Source organism: Aquarana catesbeiana, linkage group LG02 (assembly GCF_042186555.1).
Source record: "Aquarana catesbeiana isolate 2022-GZ linkage group LG02, ASM4218655v1, whole genome shotgun sequence".
NCBI classification, from domain to species: domain Eukaryota; kingdom Metazoa; phylum Chordata; class Amphibia; order Anura; family Ranidae; genus Aquarana; species Aquarana catesbeiana.
Window position 1 is genome coordinate 149,490,438 of NC_133325.1, and position 25,989 is coordinate 149,516,426.

Sequence of the window (25,989 nt, forward strand, 5' to 3'; positions counted from 1 at the left end):
AACTTTTTGACTTTAAGATTACTTTGACCTTTTTTAAAAAAATAATAAATGCACATATTTTTGCAGGAAAAAGATGTGCATTTTTATTTTTCACAGGTGGCTGCAAATCGTTGCACCCATGATCATTAGATCGTGTGTACAATGTCAGGCTCCTGCCTTCAGCTCTGTTGCCCATTTAAAGAAATCGATTAACTTGATTATAACCTTTCTGTTATTATTGACAGTACTATGATGAAACATATCCCACTGTGAAGGAGCAAAAGTCCTTTGAGAAGAATATCTTTAATAAAACGCACAGAACAGACAGTAAGTGGTGATCTTTTATTTTTGTACCATTGCTGAAGATCTCATGGATGTGAGTACTGCAGACATACCATTCTGCCATTTTTATTTTACAGACAAATGCAAAAGGGAATGCATTCATTTTAGATTTTATGTGCACGTTACTGTGTACTGGGAAATGGGAAACGGTATATACATTTTTATTCAACTATCAAGAGTATCTATATCAGATAAGAGGTTTTTAAATTAATCTGACACTTACAGAAAATGTACTGTTGCTCCTTCTTGCATCATAGGACATACTGAGTCATCTTATCCTAAACCATGCTCTAGGGAGGAAAAAAGTTATTTTGAAAAAAGAATGTTTGCTTATAAACATAAGTCACACTGAACACAAATCAATTTTCCAATACCTATGATCATTTATTCTTCAGTTTGACCTGATTGGCCACAAATGCATCAGTGTTTGATAGATCGAATCAGAATATTGATTTGATTCTAATTTGTGTGGACATGAATCAATTTGTGAGATCTCCAAGTAGAAGTCTCGGCTCCACTTCCCACTGGTTCATTTTTTTGGTCTGTTTGGATTTTACATGATCAAAAAAGCTAGAAATGCAAGAGGTGGGCAGTGTTGTGTGTTTTTTTTTTTTTTTTTTTTTTTCTCTCCAGTACTCGCTGATACCAATTACTAATGCCTGCGGGCAACTGTTTTGTTTACATTTCAGCTGTCAGCAATGGTACGAAGCATTGAAAGGATATTTTACAAATGAAATAAATGTGTGGGGTTTTTTTTATTTATTTTTTTTTATTAATTTTGCACTTTTTTCAATGTGAAACTTGTAAATATATGTTAAAGTGTAAAAATATTAGCGGACAAAGCAAACAAAAAAAGTTTTAATTGTTAATAGTTTATAAAATAGAAGTGAAAAAAAAAAAAATCAGCAGAAACAGATCCCTGTTCTGTCAGGGGAGAGGAGAGATATCGTTTGATCCTAGTAAGTAGGAACAATGATATGTCTCCTCCCCCCAGTCAGTCCTATCCCCATACAGTTAGAAACACTAACTAGGGAACACATTAATCCCCTTGATCGCCCCGAGTGTTAACCCCTTCCCTTTCAGTGATATTTACACAGTAATCAGTGCATTTGTTATAGCTCTGATCTCTGTATGAATGTTAATGGTCCCAAAAATGTGTCAAAGGTGTCCGATCTGTCCGCCGCAATGTCGCAGTACCGCTAAAAAACGCAGATCACTGCAATTACTAGTAAAAAAAAAATAAATAAAAATAATAAAATCCCATAAATCTTTCCCATAGTTTGTAGACGCTATAACTTTTGCGCAAACCAATCAATATATGCGTATAGCCCTTTTTAACCAAAAATACGTGGAAGAATATATATCAGCCTAAACTGATGAGGAAATTTTGTTTTTTTGTTTTTTTAAAAAAAAAAACATTTTTGGCAATATTTATTATAGCAAAAAGCAAAAAAATATATATATATATATTTCAAAATTGACGCTCTTTTTTTTTGTTTATAGCGCAAAAAATAAAAACCGCAGAGGTGATCAAATACCACCAAAAGAAAGCTCTATTTGTGGGGAAAAAAGGACGCCAACTTTGGTTATAATGTCGCACGACCGCGCAACTGTCAGTTAAAGTGACGCAGTGCCGTATTGCAAAAAATGGCCTGGTCATTAGACAGTGAAATCTTCCGGTCTGTAATTGCCGGCTTTTTTTTTTTTTTTTTAATTTTTTAACAGCTGTCAGTGGGGTAATCCCACTGACAGCTGAAAGAACGGAGCCTGGATGTATCGGTTTCAGGTATTGGAGCGTTTGCACGAGTAATGATACTCATGCAAATGCTGGGTATCGCCACAGATATCGGTATCGGTGCAACCCTAGTTTAAAGTAAACCAATGCCCTTCGCCAGTTAAAAGGAAGTATCAGGTTCTATTTTTTTCCCACCTTCTCTTACTACTATTTCATGCTTCCTCTCTCTCCTATTCACCAGCTGCAGTCTTTGGAAGTACCCGATATTTGTGAAAAGCAGGACTATGCCTCGTCTGTGTACCCTTTTTGTAAAGGAATTCTCCACTACAATGCTATCTGCGGTTTAGACGGTCTCTTGTGAATTGCCATAGATTGGATTTGTCATTCTCGTCTTGTCTCTGCAGGTGAAATAGCTCTTCTTGAGGGTCTGACTGTGGTATATAAGAGCAGCATTGACCTGTACTTCTATGTTATTGGAAGTTCCCATGAGAATGAGGTAATTAAAACAGTGTATTCTTCTTGTAAATCCCTTTTTTCTTTTGTCATCTTTACATATCACTTTGTGTAATGCGTTACATTCTTTGCTTGTTTTAGTAAGCAATAAAGCAAATTCAATTTAGTTTTTTTAAATGTGAAAATGAACTACCTATGATTTTTTTGCGTGTCTTCACATTAGGTTATCATACATTTAACTATCCCAGTATGGCCGAGCCCTTGCTTTTTGTTTAGTCTATGCGTGCTTTGCAATACATGTAAATCAAAACTGAACATTAGGAAAACTGCTAAATACACAGATTCATTTATTTGTCCATCCAGTTCTGTGCTATACACATAGCACATCACTGTCTGGAAGTGCACTTGCAGGTCTTTTCCTTAGCCTGTGAAAGGCAAGGCAGATGACTGAGTTCATATTTCTATTGTTCTCTTAAAGTGAGCCTGTGTACAGACTATTCACACTAAGAAGTAAGAGCACTTAAAAACAACAAGCCCTCAATCACCTCTGTAGCTATAGGCACTGTGCAGGAACTTCATCTTTAATGTTCACAACAGATACACTCTTTTCCTACTCCTGTTCTCACTGAATCTTGGGAACCTCTCAGCTTTCCAACTCGGGATCCATTCACTGCTTCACAACCATGAAGGTGTGACAGTGCACACACCATTTTGCATGATGCGTTTAAGGCAACCCATTAATTTCAGGGGGCTGCCCTACCTGCAAAAATGGCACAATCCTTTTTAATTGTTATTTTGCGCTGCACCAAAACGCTTGGTAAGATGCGGATAGTCAGTCAAATACCTGTGTAGTCCATCTGCTGGTGCATTTGTTTGTTTACAAGCAGCCACTAAATAGAACACACAGCCCCTGCCAGTGTTGAACGTTCATTCACAAGAATAAAAGATCTTTCAGTGCCAAAAGGGCTGTGTGATTTTATCTGCCAGCTGCTTGTAAACATACACAGCACCATCTGATAGATCACAAAGCCAATACAACTTTGATCTTTTAGTAATGCTTCTGTGGTTAGTGGAGTTGTCCCAGTCCCCTGCTGTGCCAAATGGTGGTGCTAATCTCCAGCATGTGCCTGCTGCCAGTGACCTGTGCTGTCAGTCAGCCCTGATTTGTTCATTATTTGTCTCTTTGCTAGATCAGTAACTGAGCCACATATAGGAATGGAACCATGTGCATGGAGTTAACTAATGGAGCACCTGGGAGATTTAATAAGGATTTTAATATGTGGTGGTAATTTACTACTTTTAATACTGGACTAGTTCTGGGTCATTGACTGTACTGGAGCAATGAAGTGAATGACAGCTTTGGAACATGTGCCTTCAAAAACTTGTCCGCAATGAAAGCTCCCATTTTTGTATCCCGATACTTGAGCTTTTTTCTGATAGGTGGTCTTATTGGCTAGTAGGGAAACTAGGGAGATTAAATGACAGTCCAGGCAAAACCTACATTAGAATATAATTTTAGCTTTTTATATCCTATGTACAGATCACAATGACATTCACTTTTCACATTACCATCAGTTTGAATCGCCCATCCTGCAGTCTCTTCTGGAAGGTGCTCCTGCAGTCTCTTCTCTGGGAGGTGCTCCTGCAGTCTCTTCTGGAAGGTGCTCCTGCAGTCTCTTCTCTGGGAGGTGCTCCTGCAGTCTCTTCTCTGGGAGGTGCTCCTGCAGTAGCAGGCACTCTGATGTCATCAAGTACAATGTAGGACTAATAGCCCTGCTTTGTATGTGAGAACCCCAAAGGGTTGCCAAAAAGCAGGAGCATCGGGGAGAAGAGGAAAGCAATTGATTAGATAAGTAAAAGTCCTTACAAAACCTTGTAACTACATAGTGCTGCTTCAGGTGCTCGGCTGGTAAATAATTCCAGTATCTCACAGCAATGTAGGGGCGTAGACTATCTTGTGCTCAATCCAGAAAGCAGTGGAGCATGAGGGGATGAGACACTGCACACCACTAGCTTAACAGGTGGAGAAGAATGTGAACAGCCTCAGCCTGGATCTACTCCTAAGCCATGCCCCTCTGATATATTTCACCCTGCCCACCGGGGGCCTTGGTCATAGAGGTCTATAACCTCTTTGTGTCAATAAGGCACCTATTATGTTTTCGGACAATCCCTATCCTGAAAAGGGTCACCGATTATCAGATTACTGCAATAAAGCAGCGAGGTAGTGTAAAACATGGGTTTCATGAATTCCGTAGATTTGCACTAAATGTTGTTTTGGGGGTGTAATTTTCCTCTTCCTGCTCTATCATTGAATTAGGATATTGAAAAAGAGGAATAGCGTTTAAGTGATTGAACTCAGCCATTAACTGGTTTTGGTAGAGGTAAATACTGACACTCCTGAACCTCTCTAATGGCTTTCAAATAACTATTAAGTCATCTTGCATAAGCCATTATGACTTATTGGTTTTAGGGTCACTTTAAATTGTTTGTTCAACCTGATATAGTTCAGTAAATGATTCTCAATAGCACTTAATCTTGAACTCTGTGGCCTACATTCACACTGCATTAAATATAGATTTATGTTACAAGAAATTACCTTACTGCTGTTCTAGATTGTAGCTTGATATCTCTGCAGCAGCTAAAATCCTGTCTTGGAAAAGGTATATTGGGTTTTGGTTTATTAAAGGGGAAGAACACTTTTAGACCATTTATTTTCATTGTCCTTACGCTGTTGCGTTGTAACTGTAGTATTCAGCAAAGGCTTTTCTGTTGTCAGATCAAAACAAACTGATCGTGTCTGACGAATAACAATGGAGCTCTACTTTAGCCATTATGCAGACCCTAATACGCCAGGATTTTTATTATATATATATATATATATATATATATATATATATATATATATATATATATATAATGTGTATATATATATTCTTATGATTAGGCTTAATAATATCCATGGTGACAGAGAAGGGGCAGGCAGCTGAATATATTTATTCCCCATTGCTATTGTTCAGTGTTGTCATTATGTACTATTACATAACCATTGCTTTGCATGTCATTTTTCTTTTTATTACGGTCTGTATTTAAAAAAAAAAAAAATTATTGCATAAATTGTGGCTTTATAATACACAGCAGGTGTATCTCAGTCTTTTTTGTTAATGTTTTCCAGACAGCCCTTAGCTACTTTCAGGTCACTGTGTTTCTGGTTCTGTCACTGCTCTACCTCTTAATCCTGTGCAGCAACACACACACCACTGCAGCATGAGAGGGAAGTTGCACTTGAATTATGATTAGTCCTGTGACAGTGACAATTTCCACGATCTGTGTGGCTGGTAATGAGCCATTTGACAGTTCAGTTTTAGTTAAATCATTCCAGCTTTTCTGAAAATAATGCTTGTCACTTGCTAGAGTAGTCTCGCTTTCCATTTTGTAGTAGATTGTCTGATCTGCATGTTAAATTTCTGGCTGCTAGTGTAATCTCACATCCCGCATTTCTTTTCATCTCCCATACAGCTCATGTTGATGGCTGTTCTGAATTGCCTTTTCGATTCATTAAGTCAGATGCTCAGGTACGTGATAAGATATTTGCCATGTAACCAAAACATTTTTGTCCTGTGCTTCCTTTTAGTGACACCAATTTCCATTATATCATACATGTGTTGTCAGCTGTATTTATATAGTTAAAGGAGACCTTTACTCACAGTTTACACATATCCTCATATAGACGCAAAGACCGTTTATGCAGGTGCTTGCTCCCACTTGCCCATTCCTCGCCTAGATGAGCATGATGGCTCCTTTAAATATGTGTTTTTCAATTGTTGAGCATTTTAAGACCTGCTTTAGGAATTGTGACAATGTAAAGGGTTAGGCCCTCAAAGTAGTTGCCAACTGTGTTCCTGTGTATCTTTTGTGGACACCTGTGGCCGGATGTCTCTGAGAAGAGGTCTGCCCCATTATGGCAGATGTACGGGTCTGGAGAACGAAGAGCATATAATCGCCAAAGTCCCATAGAGAGAGATGAGAGACTGTTAGGAGGTTTGCACTATATCATTTCCACAAACTGCATTATTAGTTTTGGGTGGAATAACCCCTTTAAAGAAGGAGCATTGTGAATTATATTAAATATAAGGTTTAGAACTGAGAAGAGTTTAATGTTTAGTTCCTATCACAGCACAAACTGAAGGGTTAAAAAAGGACTTCACCTACCATGTTTACTTTTAGTTTATGCATGTTCCACTGACTTCCAGTGCTGGTGGGGAACTTTGTTAGAATTATTGTGATCAGAGACCTGCATCCTGGTCCTCTCAGACTAACAAGATGGCATCGACAAGCATCCTGTGTCTGGTAGGTGTTTGGTACAAAAGGGTATACAGACACTCTATTGTCATACAAAGGCTCTCCCTTCTCTTGACAAGAGTTTCAAAGGAGCCCTGGGATGCTAAAGAGTGGGGCTGAATATTTTTTTGTCATGCATAAGTCATACTCTTTGCGTTGCTCTGCACATTAAAATCCCCCCCCCCAAACATGGTGTTGCCACTGTGGTCTTAGGAGATTTTTGGGGCCATCACGCACCATCGCTATTTTTACTCTTCCCTCATTCTACATCCATATAGGAAATAGAGGAGGGACATCTGAATGACCAAAATTGTTGAGTTTAAAATAAGGTATGAAAAATACTTTTCAAATATATTCCCTTAGTTGTATGACTGGAGTTCTGTTTTAATTGTGAAACATATGTTTTTATTGGTCTGAAGTCAAATATGTTTTTCTTTTTTGGTTTTAATAGAAAAAATGTAGAGAAACGAACACTCCTGGAGAACATGGAAGGGCTGTTCCTAGCAGTTGATGAAATTATAGATGGAGGGTAAGAGACGTCTTGATGTCTGTCCTGACTTTTCATGTGTGACAGCTAATATACAGTGACATCTGTGCTTTCACTAAGCGTTGAGTGTCATCAATAAGGAAATCTATGGAGTATTGCCGTACCCCATAGTGCTGCCGTTTCTAGTTTGGTATTATGCCATATAAACCAAAACTGCTTTTCACTTCTACTTTCCGGGTTATAAAGTCTTTAACATAAAATACTGCATTGATTTCTTGTCTCTTAAAAAGCCAGAATGTTGTCTGCTTAAATAACTGCCAGCAGCTTAGTAGTTAAACATCCAACATGAACATCCAGGCAATTCACATTCACAAATGAAGACCGTAAAATCCTCCTGTGATTGTAAATAGAAGTGTTAATCTGGAAGTTGTACATTTTCCGTCTGTGCTTGTTTTTGTTTGAATTGTGAGAGAGCAGCCGTTACCACCATAGAGACTCTACAAGGAGAACAGCTCCTAACAATGTCATTACGGCATAAGTGCTGCTATGTAGCCGTGTAATGACATCATTAGGATTGATTCCATCATAGACTTCTGCAGATTGAGCTTCCGTGCTTCAGCTATAATGGCATGTAAGAAGAGGGTTCTCTTTAACTCTTCTTTGTCTGGAAGGATTTGGTTGCCGTTAATCAGTCTTTCTTTTTCTCTCTGTACAGAGTCATTTTGGAGAGTGACCCCCAGCAAGTGGTTCATCGTGTTGCACTGAGGGTATGTTGAAACAGTGTATGAAACTTTGAAATTTGTAGAGCAAAAGCCGCTGGGGTTCACCCTGTCTTACTCTACACTGCACTAGATACATAAGGGAGAATCTAAATGGTTGTTCCATATTAAATGCTTAACTTGTATAGAATAGACATTGCCTGCGCCAGTCTTTATGAACTCCAGGCAGATTTTGAGAAAGTGTCTCTCGTGCATTCTTAAAGTGGTGAAGCATGAGCCAAATCCAAGTACAAGTTCTAGACAGGTGTATGAATTTAGCGCATTCTTAACCACTTTTAGAATGCACTAAATTCATACACCTGTCTAGAACTTTTCCTTGGATTTGGCTCATGCTGCGCCACTTTTAGAATGCATGAGAGACACTTTTGTAAAATCTGTCTGAGCCAATTTTTCTCTCTGTAGACCAAAAGAGTTGGTCTTAATTAGCTCCACTTTGACATTTGGCGCAATCAGTGTGACGCAAGGTAAAGGTGGCTCATTTTAGAACAACCTGAATTTGGTGCACAAGTCGCTGTCAGAACCAAAAGTGCTGCAAATGCTTCATGAATTAACAAAACACTTGTTCCCTTCTCATGAGTTTGCACAGACTGTTAGGCTGGGTTCACATATTTGCATATTGGATGCGTTTTGAACCAACTTCTTATGGAGCCGGTTCACGTATCTGCAGGCCGGCCGCGGTGCGTTTTTTAAAGAGAGTCCTGTGCAGATTCAGTAAAAATTTGCACCATAATTGCACCGGACTCCTTTAAAAAAAAATTGTGCTGAAACATCGGCCAGACATGTGTGAAACGAGCCTAAAGCAGGCTTGCATATGCACTGATTATTGAAAGCAATAAAGAATCAGATATTTGAACTGGTTTCAAACTCCTTCTTGCCCAAACCTGTTGCAAGTATTAACTGTTTTTTAGGATTACCTTTTAGATACCACAGAGTTTAAAGAGACACAAAACTGATTTAAAAAAAATATTTTTAAGTATGTATTCACACAAAAAAAAAACTTCCATTTTGCTCAAACTCCTCCAAATCTTAAATATTTTATATTATTATTATTATTATTTTTTTTACTAGTGAGATCCAACTTCCTGTTAGAGAGTGGCTGTTCATTCTCCATAGTCCCACTGTATTCATGAATGTAGCCACCTTCCCTTGTTGGCTCCAGAGCTAAAATGGAGACCATGGGACCACCACTGACGTGTACTGCTTTTTCCGTAAATAGAAGTGAGGGGTAAAATAGGTTTGGAATCTAAAGGAGAACATTATAAGGGGGTAGAAAAACACAGTAAGGAATAATTTCATGAAAAATAGATTACAGGGCAATTATGTAAGGGATGTATATTATTTTTCAGCAAAAGGATATTTTGTGTCACTCAGCATGTCAAAGAATAAAGCTACACAAAATCTAGTTTTTCTAGCAGTGCCCATTTCTGATACTTTACCTGGAAATGTCCCAATATTTGTCCCATCATACTCTTCAAGATTACATTGAGGACATTTGCCTGAACACATTGTTACCCTACGTCATTCAGGCAGCCATTTTAAATAAATATCAGTGTAGATTGTGTACATTAGTAGTAAAAGCCTTTTTCTTTTCCAAAGAGCTCTTTGTTGAGTAATATAGGAACTGTTGGATGCGCTTTTGAGCGTGCCGTTAGATTTGCCAGTGGTGAAGTGGTTAAGTGCCGTATCACCATATGCTGTTTCTCTTACTAGCATCTGTCCCATGGGCCCTCCACACAGCTCACAGTGAACGGCCTGCTGAGAAGGCAGATTTATGAACCCCATTAGCATGCTGTTACACTGTTTGCTGTGCTCTCATAGGGATCTGTGCCCAGCTACTGGCAGAGCCACCTGCAGAGCTACCAAATGATGGAATAGGTGTCATTGGCACTGTAGCAGAGCAAAGATCAGTGGGGTGTCTGGAAGTCTGGAGGTTAATATGGAGAAAGGCATAGCGGGGGATGAAGGGGGTGCTTGGGGTGCTGTCTGAGTGTTTGGTGGAATGGTTTTAAAATTGTATTCCTGGTATTATTATTGTAGCCTATGGAGTCATTTTCTAATTCTATTTTTAGGGTGATGATGTTCCTCTCACAGAACAAACGGTCTCTCAGGTAAGCATCCCTAACTCCAGTACATCAGGATTCCATGATGACATTACTTACTGTGTGGTTGGGAAGAGGGGGATAGGGATTTAAAAGTGCTACAAGGAGCTCACATTCCTCACCCTTAGCAGAAGTAATGTAAGTGGTGTCTAATATGTAAGAGTGACAGTTTGCCATTTAGTGATGCCTTTCCATTATCGTTGGCTGGCAATGGCAACAGTTTACATCTTTTTATTTGTGTGTGATAAGTATTGTGCTCTGCTTGGATTCTTACATTCCCAAAGTTATACATTGATTGACCTGGGCTTTGAAAAAGGGCTTTGTGTACAATAATTTGGAGATGAAGCCTCCATTAATCTACATGTAATATTCCCGCCCCCATTGTGTTTTTAGTGGGCTGTAATTTACCACTGTGCTGCTCAGATGTGATAGGGTGGAAATGCGTAGCATAGAAACTCACTGAAAACTAAGCATGTGCACCACAGCTGCCAAGTCCCTAGCTGAATTGGGGACATGAACAGAAGGTGGAGATAGAGAGTAGCAGAATACAAAAAAGAATCTCATAGTGACTGAGTGAGTATGAATGGCATGTAATACACAATTTATTGATAGTTTTTTTTAGAATGTGGGTTTAGTAACATTTTAACCACTTCAGCCCTGGAAGGATTTACCCCCTTCCTGAAAAGAGCACTTTTTGCGATACGGCACTGCGTCGATTTAACCGACAATTGCGCAGTCATGCAACGTTGCACCCAAACAAAATTGATGTCCCCCCACAAATGGAGCTTTCTTTTGGTGGTATTTGATCACCTCTGCAGTTTTTATTTTTTGCGCTATAAACAAAAAAGAGCAACAATTATGGGTAAAAACATTTTTTTTTTACTTTTTGCTATAATAAATATCCCAAAAATATATATAAAAAAACAAATGTCTTCCTCAGTTTAGGCTGATATGTATTCTTCTACATATTTTTGGTAAAATAAACCGCAATAAGCGTATATTGATTGGTTTACACAAAATCTTATAGCGTCTACAAAATAGGGGATAGATTTATGGCATTTTTATTAAAGCATCAGCGATTTGTTTTTGGTTTTTTTTTTTGTGTTTTTTTTCCCATCATGACTGCGACATTGCGGCGGATACATCGGACACTTAACACTATTTTGGGACCATTGACATTTATACAGCGATCAGTGCTATAAAAATGCACTGATTACTGTGTAAATGACACTGGCAGGGAAGGGGTTAAACACTAGGGGGCGATCAAGGGGTTAACTGTGTTCCCTCACTGTGTTCTAACTGTAGGGGGGATGGGCTCATTAGAACATGACAGAGATCACTGCTCCTGATGACAGGGAGCAGTAGATCCCTGTCATGTTGCTAGGTAGAACAGGGAAATGCCCTGTTTACATCTCCCCGTTCTGCCTCTCCGTGTCACGATCGCGGGCCACCGGCGGACATCAAGTCCACAGGACCCGTGGCCGCACGTGCCCACTAGCCCAGGATTTAAAGGACGTACAGGTAAGCCCATTTGCGCAGCCGCGCCATTGTGCCGACGTACATCGACGTGCGCTGGTCGGCAAGTGGTTAACTTGTGTAAATTTATTGGTCTACTTTAATTGGAGAAATACAGAATATATGCAAATTAAAGAAAAAAAAAAAAAGTCAGTTAATATCTGGGTATAGTGTTGTCTTTTGTGCATTAATATTATCTTCTTTTTCTTCCTTTTTTTTTTTTTTTTTTTTTTTTTTTTTTTTTTTTTTAGGTGCTGCAGTCTGCAAAAGAGCAAATCAAGTGGTCACTCCTCCGATAGCGACTTCATCTGTTCCAGAACATGTCCATTCCATCTTATTGGGACCTCCTGTACAGTTCCCAGTTCCTACCCTTTGACTGTTTATATTCCTATGGTTTAGAGCAGTGGCACTGATGTCTACCACAGCAGCAAGAGGCAATAACTCATTGCATTACAAATGTTTGCCTTCTTGTTAAAATCTTTATTTTATGTATCCAACTTTACATTTGGCTACTGGTATGTGGGAACAGTGTGTAATTGGTTTCCTATCCTGCTGATGGTGAGAGCATAGATAAAGTACATATGACAGCCCTAACATTTAAAAATGATCAGTCATTGTGTCAAGTTGCAGTTTTTATTGTAGAGATTACAAACAAATTCATGCTTTACATTCTTGCTGTCACTCAGTAAATTACTTAGATTACTGAGGGCCACAATTAGTTATAAATGTGATTATTATTGGAAACAGCATTGTAAATTTATATAATGGACAGAAAATGGTTCACACTATCTCTATCCCTCTCAGCTTCATGGGAGATTATGCACATACTGCCTTACCCATTTGAACAGTTAAGAAATTGATTTACTCATGTAGGGATATTTATATTTTTATATCCACAGCACACAGGTTAAAGATGGCCACACGCATTGCAATTGGGTTGGACTACATAGCTCTTAGTAAACACAAAATTGTAAAATAGTATTGTCGTATGTGTGGCCAGCTTAGGGCTGATGCATGGATCAAGGGGCGGCATTTCTTTTTTTAACAAACTGAAATTGTGCATTATAATTTTGAGGACCAATGTAGAGTATGCCATGTATACTTGTGCTATGTACTTCACCTTGAAAGCACAACTTTAATACTAAAACTTGCTTCTGTATTTGATAGTAGGATCATAAATCCTTATACTGAAGTCCAGAAGCAGCTGCTTTGTACTGAGGTTGTGGTCTTCTATTGCTATCCAAGGTGCTGTACAAATCTGAGAACTTTATAATGATTAATAAATGACATACAAATATTAATATTTTGTTTTGATTACATTGCTCTTTTCGATATTGACAGCAAGTTCTCTCCAATAACTTTAAGACCAGTCCTATTTTTAATTTGCAGTCAGAATTGAACACCCAGGATCTGAGTTACTAAAATGTAAAATGTGTGAAGTTGTAAAAATACCGGTTCATGTCACCCCACTTTGCACAACTGTAATTTGGGCCCAAGTTTCATTCACATGTGAATAAATCAGTCCCCTAGTTTATATACAAATCTCAGTATTTTGCTACATCTCCTTCCTAAACAGAAATGCCTTAAATCATTGCTTCTGTTTTTACATTATTGGTGTTTAGAATCCCAAAAGCTTAATCCTAAAGTCAATAGACAGGTGGCACAACCACTGGACAGGTAAACGTCCTTATATTAAAAGTCAGCAGCTACAGTATTTGTAGCTGCTGACTTTTTTTTTTTTTTTTTCCCCAGGCGGAACTCCTCTTTAATGCAGAGCATGCATGTAAGGAACTGGGCATAAAAAGGTTAAAAAGGAAAAATGCATGTCACTGAAGCCGCTTCCCATGGGGGCACTGAACAGCAGGGAGGGACCAGGAGCATCGGCAGGGAACTCAAAGAGTAGGTTCGCGGCCACTCCGTTGCACAGAGCAGGTAAGTATATAGACATCAGGGGCAGCCCGTCCATACAGGCGCCGCCACCCCTATCCATCATGTCCGCCACCCCCTATCTATGCATCTGGCCCCTTTTAGGACGCCGGGCGTATGCATATCCAATGCAGGGTGGGTGTTTTCTTGAAGCACCTGATTAGAGCCAGAGGCTGTAATAGGCTTTAAAATAGGGTGGGCTCGGGGCGCAGAGCAATGCGCTACGAGCCCGCCCAGGTCTGTGACACTAGCGAATTAATATTCGCTGTTGCTCCTCATTCTCCTCCCGGCCAATCAAGAAGCCCTTATTGGCCAGGGAGTCTCAGGACACATTTCCTGTATCTATTTGGCTGGAAGAAGAATGTCTCCTGTGTGTTCACTGGGACGGCCAGGTGTCTTGTAGAGAAAGTTCCCCCGGCTGTTAAGGACCCCCCTGTACTGCGCAGTACGAACGACTAAGGAGCCACCGAAAATAGCCGAAGCTGAAAACCTTCAGTCAGCTGTACACGGCGCCTGCGCCCTGAGTCCCAGTTCAAGCCCCACCATCCAAGTGGACCTAGAGGTAGAATAAAAAAGTGCTGAGCGAAGCGTGGCGAACGAAGCAAGCCCGCGAGGGACCCTCTTACAGGCGCCGTGTACAGCTGATTTACAACTATTCGGCTATTTCCACCGGCTTGTACTGCGCAAGCGCTGCGCAGTACAGGGGGGTCCTTATCTGCCGAGGGGAACTTTCTCGGCAGAACACCGGCTCTTCCTTCTCCCTGCCTTGTCAAGGTAAGACAGCCACTCGAGTGACCGCCGCTGGGGTTTACATGATCACCGCCATCTGTGTCTCCCGCGGGGGGTTGCTGTTTTGGATGACCCGCCATCTGTCTCCCGCAAGGGGGGGGGGGGGTTACATGATCGCTGACGGCTACAAGAAGATTAGCAAAGCTTTACTTATCAGTCAGAATACTGTAGCAAACGTGGTACAAAAATTTAACAAAGATGGAACTGCAACCATCTCACAGAGACGTCCAGGCCGTCTACGGAAGTTCACACCTCGACAGGAGCTTCTTCTGATGAGAAGGGTTGAAGAAAATTGCCATACAAGTTCACTGCGATTAGCTAAAGAAGTAGAAAGCCAAACTGGGGTGATTGTTTCCTGTGACACAATACGTCGTACACTGCAGAGGATTGGCATGGCAGAAGCCTCTCCTAAAACACATGCACAAAAAAGCCCGCCTAGAATCTGCCAGGGCCCATGCTGAAAAAGAAGACGACTATTGGGACTGTACTCTGCAGTGAGGAGACCAAATTTAATGTTTTCATAACGGATGGCTTCAAAATTGTACAGCTTCGCAAAGGTGAGGACTCGGAGTATAAACAAAAATGCATGGTGCCTACAGTGAAACATGGTGGCAGTGTCCTTCTGTGGGGCTGTATGACTGCTATTGGTGTTGGGGAGCTGAATTTCATTGATGGTATCATGAAATTCAGATGTACTGTTGTGTATTGAAAGAGAAGGTGCTACCATCACTCTGTGCCCTTGGTCGTCGTGCTCTTTTCGAACATGACAACTAATCAAAACACATCTAAGGCCACTAACTCAAATATTCCGCGCTTAGGACAATATTTAAAGAGAACTGCAGCCCCCCCAAAAAAATGGAAAAACACCGAGGTGAAATCCAAAAAAACTAAAAAACTCTCGTGGGGAATGTGGCGCTGTTCAAAAGTGAATGAAATTAAAATAGTACCCCAGAAAAATTGTTACGATATGTGAGAAGTACTGTAAAAAAATGTGTAAATAGTAAACAAACAGTATGTCATGTGTAAAACATCACGTAATATTATAATGTCAAGTGCAAATAAAGCTGGAGTATAAATAGTCCTAAAAGAAATACATGCACCCAAAAGTAAACATAAAAAAATAAATAAATATGTGCGTAATATTAGTGCTGATTTAAAAATTCCAAAAAAACGCATAAGGTATACCCAAAGAATGCACAATTAGAATCAATGGTGTAATAAATAATTGACGTGATGGTGCGCCAAAATGATCAAAAATAAGATCCAAATGATATGTGTCCAAACAAAAATAAAGTTCTATATATAAAAAAGAAAAAATCTGTGAGAAGTGTCTTTGCTTCCAAAGGATCCCGTGTGAATTGTTGTGGTTGTTATGTGATCTCCTCCTCTGGAACCCCCAATTGTGTCCCCACTCACCGAAAAGCCCAACCCCTGCAGGGGTAATGAGCATATGAATGTAAATCCACTGGCAGAAATTGATCGGTATCCCCCTCTGTGATTCCACGATCTCCTTCCTGGTTGGGTTACCGCTAGTCCTTTAAAAAAGTCCACCAGAGCGTATCCATCTGGGCTCCTGTGGGGAATCTCCGGTCTCCTCTGGTCCTTCGCCTCGGCCGGTGGTCAGCTCCGTGTGGTAGTCGGGTGTCCCCGGTGTATATATCGGGAGGAAGGCTCCGCTGTATGGCCGGGAAGGAGGAGCTCGGTCCGCCTGCCTCCTCTTACCTCACCGACACCTCCTCCTTTTTTTACAGTACTTCTCACATATCGTAACAATTTTTCTGGGGTACTATTTTAATTTCATTCACTTTTGAACAGCGCCACATTCCCCACATCTAAGGCCACTGTTGCATATCTGTAGAACAGGGTGAAAGTGATTCAGTGGCCAAGTATGGGTTCAGATCAGAAGACAATCGAATACCTATGGGGAATTCTGAAGAGACAAGTTGAACATTATTCTCCATCCAGCATCCAGGCTCTAAAAGAGGTTGTTCTTGAAGAATGGAAAAATATGTTGCCAACATGTTCAGTCTATGCCTAGAAGACTTGGTGCTGTCCTTACACATCATGGAGGTCATACGAAATACTAGATGTAGTAGTTTTTGTTGTGGGCTGTGCTCACTCTCAGCCCCAGAGAGGATGTAGGGCAGCTTATTTATCGGTTTGTACTAATGCTGAGCTCAATGCAGGCAGCCTATATAAGTAAATGGCTATTCACTGGCTGTACAGACTCACCCGCACAGTTGAATTTGGCTACACAGTAATAGGTGAACGCACCCTGATGCAGAGCTTGTGTGTCTGGAACGTGCACCACTTGCCCCGTGTGCCTGTCAAACTCGGCTGTGTGGGTGAGTTTGTACAGTCGATGCATATCCATTCACTTGTATTGGCTGTATGCTTTTAGCTCAGCTTTTGTACAAAAAGATAAACAAACTGCTTTACACGTTCTATGGAACTGAGCCTCTTCTTGGATTTTGGTGTGCTTTGTGTGTGCCCCAGATTTTTTCCATAATCTGCATGAATTTTTGCCTTTCTATAATAAAGAGCAATCCCTCTTTCTTTCATTCTTTCTCTTTCTCCCCCTTCTGCAGGTTGACTTGTATGTGCCACCTCTTCTAGTTTTCTTTAGGCCGACTGTAGTGGGTGAGCCACCTGGGTGCCTCCCACAGCTCTGCTCCTTGCACAGGTTATGTGTGATGACGATGCTACTTTTACAATGTAATAACTAGCTGTTCTGCCCCGAGTTCAACATGAAAGTGGTATTTAAACATGTTATACTTACATGCTCTGTAGAAGGCTCCATTCACATCTAGGCATCTTTTGGGTGTTTTTCTGCTCTAAGCTCTTAAAACACCCAACAAGACAAACCCGTTTCTCTGAGCGTTCTGCCGTCTAAAGCAAAACTCCTGTCGCTCAAAAAAAAGTACATGAGCTTCTTTTTTGGCAGATTACAGGCGTTTTACTGCTTTTACGTTGGTGACTTGTCAACTTCAAAGCACCTGTACAAAAATGCTGAAAGAACTCTGCAAAAATGGCTGTTAAATAGCAACACTTAGATGTGAACGAAGCCTTATGGTTTTGCACAGAGTAGCCCCGATCCTCTTCTTCTTGGATCCTCCACTGGCGCTTCTGGCTCCATCCACATGACCAGTGCCTCCAATAGCAGGCCATTTATTATGGGGGCACTGGTGTGCGCTCGCTCCTGAGCCCTGTTTTATGCATCCCCAAGACACGCAGAGATGTGGCTCAGCCCCGCCCCCAGCTCTCTCCTCATTGGCTCACTGGCTGTGATTGGCAGCAGCGGGAGCCAATGGCTCCTGCTGCTGTCTCAGCTAATGAGGAGACGGCGTCCCTAGACAGCCGAGGCTCTCGTGTACTACGCTGGTTTGAGAGGGGGCTCAGGTGAGTATTAGTAGGGGCTGTGGGGGGAGCAGCACACAGAAGGGGTTTTATTTTTCTTTTATCTTCATGCTGAAGTAAAAAAAAAAAAAAAGTGAAAAACTTTCAGCCTTTGCAAGCACTTTAACCACTTCTGGACTGCCCACCGTCGTTGTACGTCGGTACTTTGAAGAGGAATATCATTGTTATGGCAGCAGCTAGCTGCCATAAACCCGGTATCCTCTTCTTCAGTGGGCGGGTCAGCTTTTGCCGCAAGATCACTTTTATCAGTGGCAGGAGAGGGCCCCCCCCCCTTTTTTTCTTTCTATTACAAGGGATGTTCACAAAAAAAAAAATTTAAACGCACCCCGTCCCAACGAGCTCACGTTCAGAAGCGAACGCATATCTGAGTAGCGGCCGCATATGAAAACTGTGTTCAAACCGCACATGTAAGGTATTGCAGCGATCAGTAGAGCGAGAGCAATAATTCTAGCCCTAGACCTCCTCTGTAACTCAAAACATGCAACCTGTAGAATTTTTTTAAACGTCGCCTATGGAGATTTTTAAGGGTAAAAGTTTGTCGCCATTCCACGAGCGGGCGCAATTTTGAAGCATGACATATTGGGTATCAATTTACTCGGCGTAACAAAAGTGTATTTTTTCCAAAAATGTGCACTTGTAAGACCTCTGCGCAAATACGGTGTGACAAAGTATTGCAATGACCGCCATTTTATTCTTTAGGGTGTTAAAAAAACAAAATGTATAATGTTTGGGGGTTCTAAGTAATTTAAAAAAAAACTGTTTTCAACTTGTAAACAACAAATCTCAGAAAGAGGCTCGGTCCTTAAAGTGGAGTTCCACCCACTTTTACAACTCTTCAGCATCCCTCACTAAACTGTGCACTGTAAACGAATTGGATATTTTTTTTTTTCTTCAGCACCTACTGTATATCTGCTGTATTCATTTTTCACTTCCTCCTCCCTGGCCCATCGCATCATTGCCTGTTTGCAATGCCTTCTGGGAAGGGGCGGCAACTTCCTCTGACACTGCCGTTGCTATGGAAACCTGACCTGAAACCTATTACACTGCTTGTGCTGCACTGACCATGTGTGAGATCTGCAAGGATGAGATGCAGGAAGAAATACAGTCTGGCTTCAGATGCCCACACTTAAGATGTCCACGGCCTGCTGCAAGTTTATAAAATAACAAACTACTGCTATAAACTAACAAAACGAACCTTAGTTTACAGACTAACTTTACTAGAATACATTATAATACAGATAATATAATATACTATATAATAATACTATAATACAGATAGATTCAAATCCAACTGAACTTTTCATTTAAATTTGATAAATATATTCTAAATGCAACAGGAATGCAAAGTCTCACAGCTTGTTTTATTATTATTATTATACAGGATCTATATAGTGCAAGCAGTTCGCTTTACAATACACAAAGTAAGACAATACAGATACAATACAACATATGAGAGGGTTAAGTGGGCACTGCTCCCAAGAGCTTACAATCTAATAGGGTGGGGCAAGTAGTACAAAAGGTCATAGAGGAGGGCACAGGTGGTGGTGGGGGGGTGAATTTTATAAGCTCGGTTTTAGAGAGATTTTGTTTAAGAAGGTGATGCGACATCCACGCTGATGTCAGTAATGCGAGAGGAGACTGAAGGCGTGAGGTGAGGAGTAGAGCGAGAGATTTGGGTGTCATCTGCATAGAGATGGTGTTGGGAGGTTATCAAATGACCAGGAGAAGAAGTGTAAATAGAAAGGGTCCAAGAACAGAGCCTTGGGGGACCCCTACAGAAAAAGGAAATGGAGAGGAGACAGAGTTACAGGTGTCCCTGAAGGGGTGCTGTGATAGATAGGAGGAGAACCTGGAAAGAGCTGAATCTGAGACCAAGGGAGTAGTTTAGTGCAAAGGAGAGGTCTAGTAGTAAGTGTATGGGCTGATGGTTTTAGCAGTTAGTAAAAAGTTTGCATTAGAAAGCAGCCATATCCTTAGTAGAAAAGGTTAACCTCAATCAGCATGCTGCAGAGCAGAACCCTTGCTTTGTGTTGAAGCAGTGGTCTCTCTGCAGAGGTCTGGAACACATTGTGGTGAGTCAGTACAAGAGTTCTTCAATCAGCAAGGAGCATGTTTTTTTTTTTTTTTGCTGATTGCAGAGCTATAGATCTGACTCAACATGAGGGGGTTGGTTTCTTTCTAAAGAAAATAAACCTAAGATGGCACCCTTTGTTGTTTTGATGCATCTCAGTGTATTTAGCTGATTTTAACCTGAAGGTTCAATTAGGCTTTGATACCCTTACCTGCCATGTATGTTAGAATGAATTAGTTGTCAAATCTCAGCTTTAAACTGCCATTATACTTTCTCTTTTAGGGCGATAGTAATGGTACTTTTTTTTTATTACATTTCTAAATACCTTTTTAAGCACAGCTTCTGTGTTTTTCTTTAAAGCAGAGAGACTCAAGTGGGAGGGGAATCTTTACACTTTGATCTTGTGTACTGATTGGCTGCGCTGGTCCCGTGTTAAAAAACAAACAAAACAAAAAAATGAGGGGAGGAGCAGCTGCAGGGGAATAGTCATTCATTCAAGCCAACGGGGAGGGCAGCAGCTTTACACAGACAACAGAAATAGCAGGGTGGGGGGGATACAGAGACGCTGCAGAGAGAGCAGGATGATGGTAAGATGTAAAATGACCATGCTGCCATGGATAGGCATCCATGATTATCATAGGCAGTTTACAGAGGGGGACATAGGAACAAGCAGGATCATCCAGGTATTATACAACATGCAAATGACTAAATTACATGCAAGATCAGGATGCAGTTTTTCATGCCTTAAAGAGACAAGACCATTTTTTTTTGTGGTTTGCAAACACTTTAAGGGAAACTTACGCTTGACAGCTGGGAATATCAAACTTAATTGCTTATGGAATATTGGATAGATGGATTAGAATATTAAAAATGTAATCTTTGACTACTGCGTTGTACAACAGTGTCAACCTGGAATTTGCTAAGCAAAGAAAAGTGAAGCTGTTTTGCTTAGCTCTAAGTTGAGAAATGTGAGGTCACTATCCTGGCTGTGCTATCTGCCAGGGGTTCCAGGATCACAAGGTTGACAGGTAAAACCAATTATATTCATTTATTTCAGCTGTATATTTAGCTGTTAGCCTTGGGTCCAGCTTTAAACCAATTGCACATTGACTGAATGCTTCCATCCCTGTACCAGTAATGGAACACTTCGCAGACCAGTGTGAGATCTTTCCTGGAACCAAGCTTGAGAATGTGTAGGAGAGAATCGCATCCATACAGCAAGAAGGTGTATGTAATACAAACTTCAAAGAAGAAATACGTTCTGATTCTGACATTTTAATGTCTACATGAAAGCTGTGGTAGCAGAGTACCAGCTTGCAGTGTGCTGCATTCCAACCGCTTGGAACTTGTGAGGGTTCATCTATTCCTTGGTGTTTTGCTTAACTCACATCTGTCTTTCATTTATGTACCACTTGCATAGAAACTATGAAGTCTGAGGCAATGAGGAAAAGGAGAGATAACAATGCAGTAAAAAGTATACCAATCATGTAGTGACCTGAGTAAGTAAAACATTTGGGAGCCAAATTTTTTACTGACACCTAAAAAAACAAGTACATAAAATGACAGTTTTCTGTATTAATATTTAAACTACAAATATGTAGCTAGTGCTACAAGCAATGTGTTTAAGGTATAAGAAAAGGCAAGAAACATGTTTCTCCATTTACATGAAGGTCAGGTTAATTTAATCCAGCACAGAGTTCCCCTTTACAGTGCAAGGGGGAACTCTGTGGAACCTGATGTAAAAGGGAACACTGTGGACTCTGATGTAAGGGGGATCTGCTGCGGTTTCTTGTGTAAAAATAAACTTTGATGCAAGAGGGTCTCTGGTCACCACAGCCCCCTCCTTGCGGCAGAGTCCATAGCTCCCCCTTACATCAGAGTCCACAGAGACTGCAGACATACTACATGAGATGGTCAGAGACTGCAGATATATTACAGGAGATGTTCAGAGACTGCGGATATATTACACGAGATGGTCAGAGACTGCAGATATATTACAGGAGATCGTCAGAGACTGCAGATATACTACAGGAGATGGTCAGAGACTGCAGATATACTACAGGAGGTGGTCAGAGACTACAGACATACTACAGGAAATGGGCAGAGATTTAAGACATACTACAGGGATGATCAGAGACTGTGGATATGGTATAAGAGATGGTCAGAGACTGCAGGCATACTACAGGAGGTGGTCAGAGACTACAGACAACTACCGGAAATGGCAGAGATTGCAGACATTCCACAGGGATGGTCAGAAACTGGATATGGTATAAAAGATGGTAAGAGACTGCAGGCGTACTACATGAATGGTCAGAGACTGCGCATGGTGTAAGAGATGGTCAGAGACTGTAGACCTACTGTACCACAGGAAATGGTCAGAGATTGCAAACATCCTACAAGGATGGTCAGAGACTGCAGATATGGCATAAGAGATGATCAGAGACTGCAGGCATACTACTGGAAATGGTCAGAGACTGCAGACATACTGTACCACAGGAAATGGTCAGAGATTGCAGACATGCTACAGGGATGGTTAGAGACTGGTACTGTACATGGACATGGTACAAGAGAAGGTCAGAGACTGCAGGCATATTGCAGGGGACCAATAGCATGACCCCGGTCACTCGCTGCTTTTTGTCCTCCCAGGCTCCCAATGGTCACAGACTACCAGTGCAAAGCTGGAATGTACCTCATGACTTAATCACTAGAGATCGTTCTTCATTTAATATAAACTCTGTTAAAACATTTACACTGCCACACTCATATGCCCCGTAGACACGGTCGGATTTTCCGACAGAAAATGTTGGATGGGAGCTTGTTGTGGGAAATTTCGACCGTGTGTAGGCTCCATCGGACATTTTCCATCGGAATTTCCGTCACACAAAATTTGAGAGCTGGTTCTCAAATTTTCCGACAACAAAATCAGTTGTCGTAAATTCCAATGGTGTGTACACAATTCCGACGCACAAAGTTCCACACATGCTCGGAATCAAGCAGAAGAGCTGCACTGGTTATTGAACTTCATTATTCTCGGCTCGTCGTACGTGTTGTATGTCACCGCGTTCTTGACGTTCGGAATTTCTGACAACATTTGTGTGACTGTGTGTATGCAAGACAAGTTTGAGCCAACATCCGTTGGAAAAAATCCATGGATTTTGTTGTCGGAATGTCCGATCGTGTGTACGGGGCAGTAGTGATTTACATACCTTTCACAGTCACTTCTCAGGTCCAGTAAGGCTTGGCCCTCATTTACCATAGCATGTCCATATTGTTTGACTGGCTTCATAAAATGGACTGGCAGGTTATGAGTCCAGTCCAGTCACTCCAGTGTTATAATACATCACTGACTCCGTGAGTCAGGAGTCTGACCCATCCTGACTCCTGATGCCGGTGGCGATCCTACTTTTGGCTCCCCTTCCAGTCCTCCTTCTAATTCATAAAAGGCGCCAGTGGCATCACTGTTCAACTTCCCCCCACCACCTCCAAGCGCTGCTGAGCCACTGGGTCTATAAATTTATGGCTGGCAACCCTAAGACCCCTTTCACACTGAGGCACTTTACAGGCGCTACAGCGCTAAAAATAGTGCCTGCATAGCGCCTCTCCTGTCTCTCCAGTGTGAAAGTCTGAGTGCTTTCACACTGAAGCGGTGTGCTTGCATGACATTAAAAAAACTGCTGCAAGCGGCATCTTTGGAGTGGTGAAGGAGTTATGTATACACCGCTCCTAAACCGCTTCTGCCCAGCAGCAGCGCTTTGCGGTGGTTTTAACCCTCTCTTGGCCGCTAATGGGGGGAAAAAGCGCCCCGCTAGCAGCCAAATAATGCAGCGAAATTGAAGGTAAAGCGCCGCTAAAATTAGCGGCGATTTACTGCCGACGCACCCACCGCCCCAGTGTGAAAGGGGCCTTATTGGAAAGGTGAAAAGCACTGAGCTGCATTCCTCTTTACGGGGCTGCAGCTAGGCCCCTTTCACACTGGGGCGGTGGGTGTGTCGGCGGTAAAGCGCCGCTATTTTTAGCGGCGTTTAACTGTCAATTTTGTGGCGCTATTCGCCCGCTAGCGGGGTGCTTTTACTCCCTGCTAGCGGCCGAGAAAGGGTTAAAACCACCGCGAAGCGCTGCTGCAGCAGCGCTATGCCGGCGGTATAGCCGCGCTGCCCCATTGATTTCAATGGACAGGAGCGGTGAAGGAACGGTGTATACACTGCTCCTTCACCGCTCCAAAGATGCTGCTTGCAGGAGTCTTTTTAATGTCCTGCAAGTGCACCGCTCCAGTGTGAAAGCACTCGGGTTTTCACACTGGAGAGACCGGAGCGGCGCTATGCAGGCGCTATTTTTAGCGCTGTATCGCCTGTAAAGCGCCTCAGTGTGAAAGGGGTCTTAGGGACGGGTAGTAGGGCAGTTTACTGGAGAACAGACAAGACAGGGGGCATTTGTGAGTTAAAAATTGGTTATTTAGAAGAAAAAATGGTGACAGATTCAGTTTTACAGCAGTGAGTTAAATGATGAATAGAAAATTGTTAAGAGGTCTACACTTGTACAGTCAGCTTAAGAAATGGAGCTCACTATTAGTTTATTAATATGACTAATTCACTTTATTAGTATGGCTTACCTTCTCTGGGGCCAGCTGTCTAAAAACAATGGCATTGCTGCGCTAGATATTTCTCATGAGTTGTCTTTACTAACCCGCGACCAGTGACAATTAATGTCACTTTGTACATGGGAATATGGGACCCTCACGGGTTGTGAACAGCTGTGAAATGCTGCAGTTGTTTTCTATTAGAGTGGATCCCCACAGCTTGTTCAGCAGGGGACATTAACTGCCACTTGTTAGAAAGTTAGAAACCATTAGAAAAAAAATGGATATTGCCATAATGATAACATGGAAACGAAACTAGTAAATTTCCAAAGCACCTTTGACAAATAAGTAAAAGGGACAAAACCAACAACAAAAAGTAATATTTTGATTTCCATAACCTGATTCACACCTAAAATTGTTTTAATAAGGCATGTGCCACAACATGTGTTACCGTACATTATGGTGCGCTATGTTACCATGGGAGATTCATTTATATTAGCCCCCAACAAAGGAAAAATCACCAACACGCATAATGGTGTATGCTGTAGATGTGTTGGGTTGCCATTCAAAATGACTCATATTCAAAAGGCTCACAAAATCATTGGTGGTTATATGTATGGAGTATAAGTGTAGCGCTATAAAAATATCTTTTTATTGCTTCCAACAATATTGTGTCAGCTGCTCTTATTCACTATTTTATGACAGCGCAACAAATTAGATTTGTATATTTTGGTGGTTATATGTGTTGTGGTAACAAACTGCCAGGAACCTAAGGCTGGCTGTGCTCATTTTCATGAGCACAGATATATAACCAGACTTGGCAGAATGAGAATGTGTACGCTCATGTGCAGGTATACGGCACGCATGGGTGCTCCCACAGATTCTGCCGCCTAGTGGCCTATTTAAAACAGAGGCCTGCCTAGTATCATTGCTGGATGGTGTTCAGCTTTACCTTGTGACTTGTGTTCCTGAAAGCCTGCTCGGTCCTGTTACTTACCTAAATCCATCTGACTCTTCTTTGGATTGCCCTTGCCTACTCATGTCTGCTACTGATTTATGTTACCGGTCCTGGCCTGGACTTTTGACTAAGATTCTGCCTGCTGATTTTGTACCTTGCTGCCAGCACATTGCTGACCCCTGCCTGTCTCTCATTGTGATTCTGTACTTATCTGCCTGGCTGTTACCAAACTAGACCTCCCTCCTTCTTCTACCTATACTGCAAAGCCTGTTTAAAAAAGATCTAGGTACATACCTTTCTTTAATCCTGTTCGATCTGGTGATGTAATCCAGCAGTTCTGGCTCCCCTGTGTCAGGGAAGAGGAGGGAGTGCCAACAATGGAGGGGCAATGGGAGCTGGCGGGTATTGTCACGGCTTGGGGAATTCATAGCTGTTGTTGAGCATTCCCTTACATAGCGGAGCCACAGCTGTTTGAAAGATGGAAAGAGGAAGAGGAAAATTTCAAGAAAACCAGAAGACAGCAGC

The 25,989-nt window shown here is 41.5% G+C and overlaps 1 protein-coding gene across 1 annotated transcript in view; it reads left to right on the plus strand.

Moving 5' to 3' along the window:
- COPZ1 (COPI coat complex subunit zeta 1) overlaps nt 1-13,028 on the plus strand; it is a 28,295-nt gene extending 15,267 nt beyond the window's left edge. Inside the window, exons 3-9 of the mRNA XM_073613630.1 lie at nt 225-306; nt 2,461-2,552; nt 6,026-6,081; nt 7,299-7,376; nt 8,050-8,101; nt 10,183-10,221; nt 11,979-13,028. Coding sequence (XP_073469731.1) covers nt 225-306; nt 2,461-2,552; nt 6,026-6,081; nt 7,299-7,376; nt 8,050-8,101; nt 10,183-10,221; nt 11,979-12,026 — 447 coding nt within the window. The 3' untranslated portion in view covers nt 12,027-13,028. The remainder of the gene's footprint in view (nt 1-224; nt 307-2,460; nt 2,553-6,025; nt 6,082-7,298; nt 7,377-8,049; nt 8,102-10,182; nt 10,222-11,978) is intronic.
- Nucleotides 13,029-25,989: the final 12,961 nt, after the last annotated feature.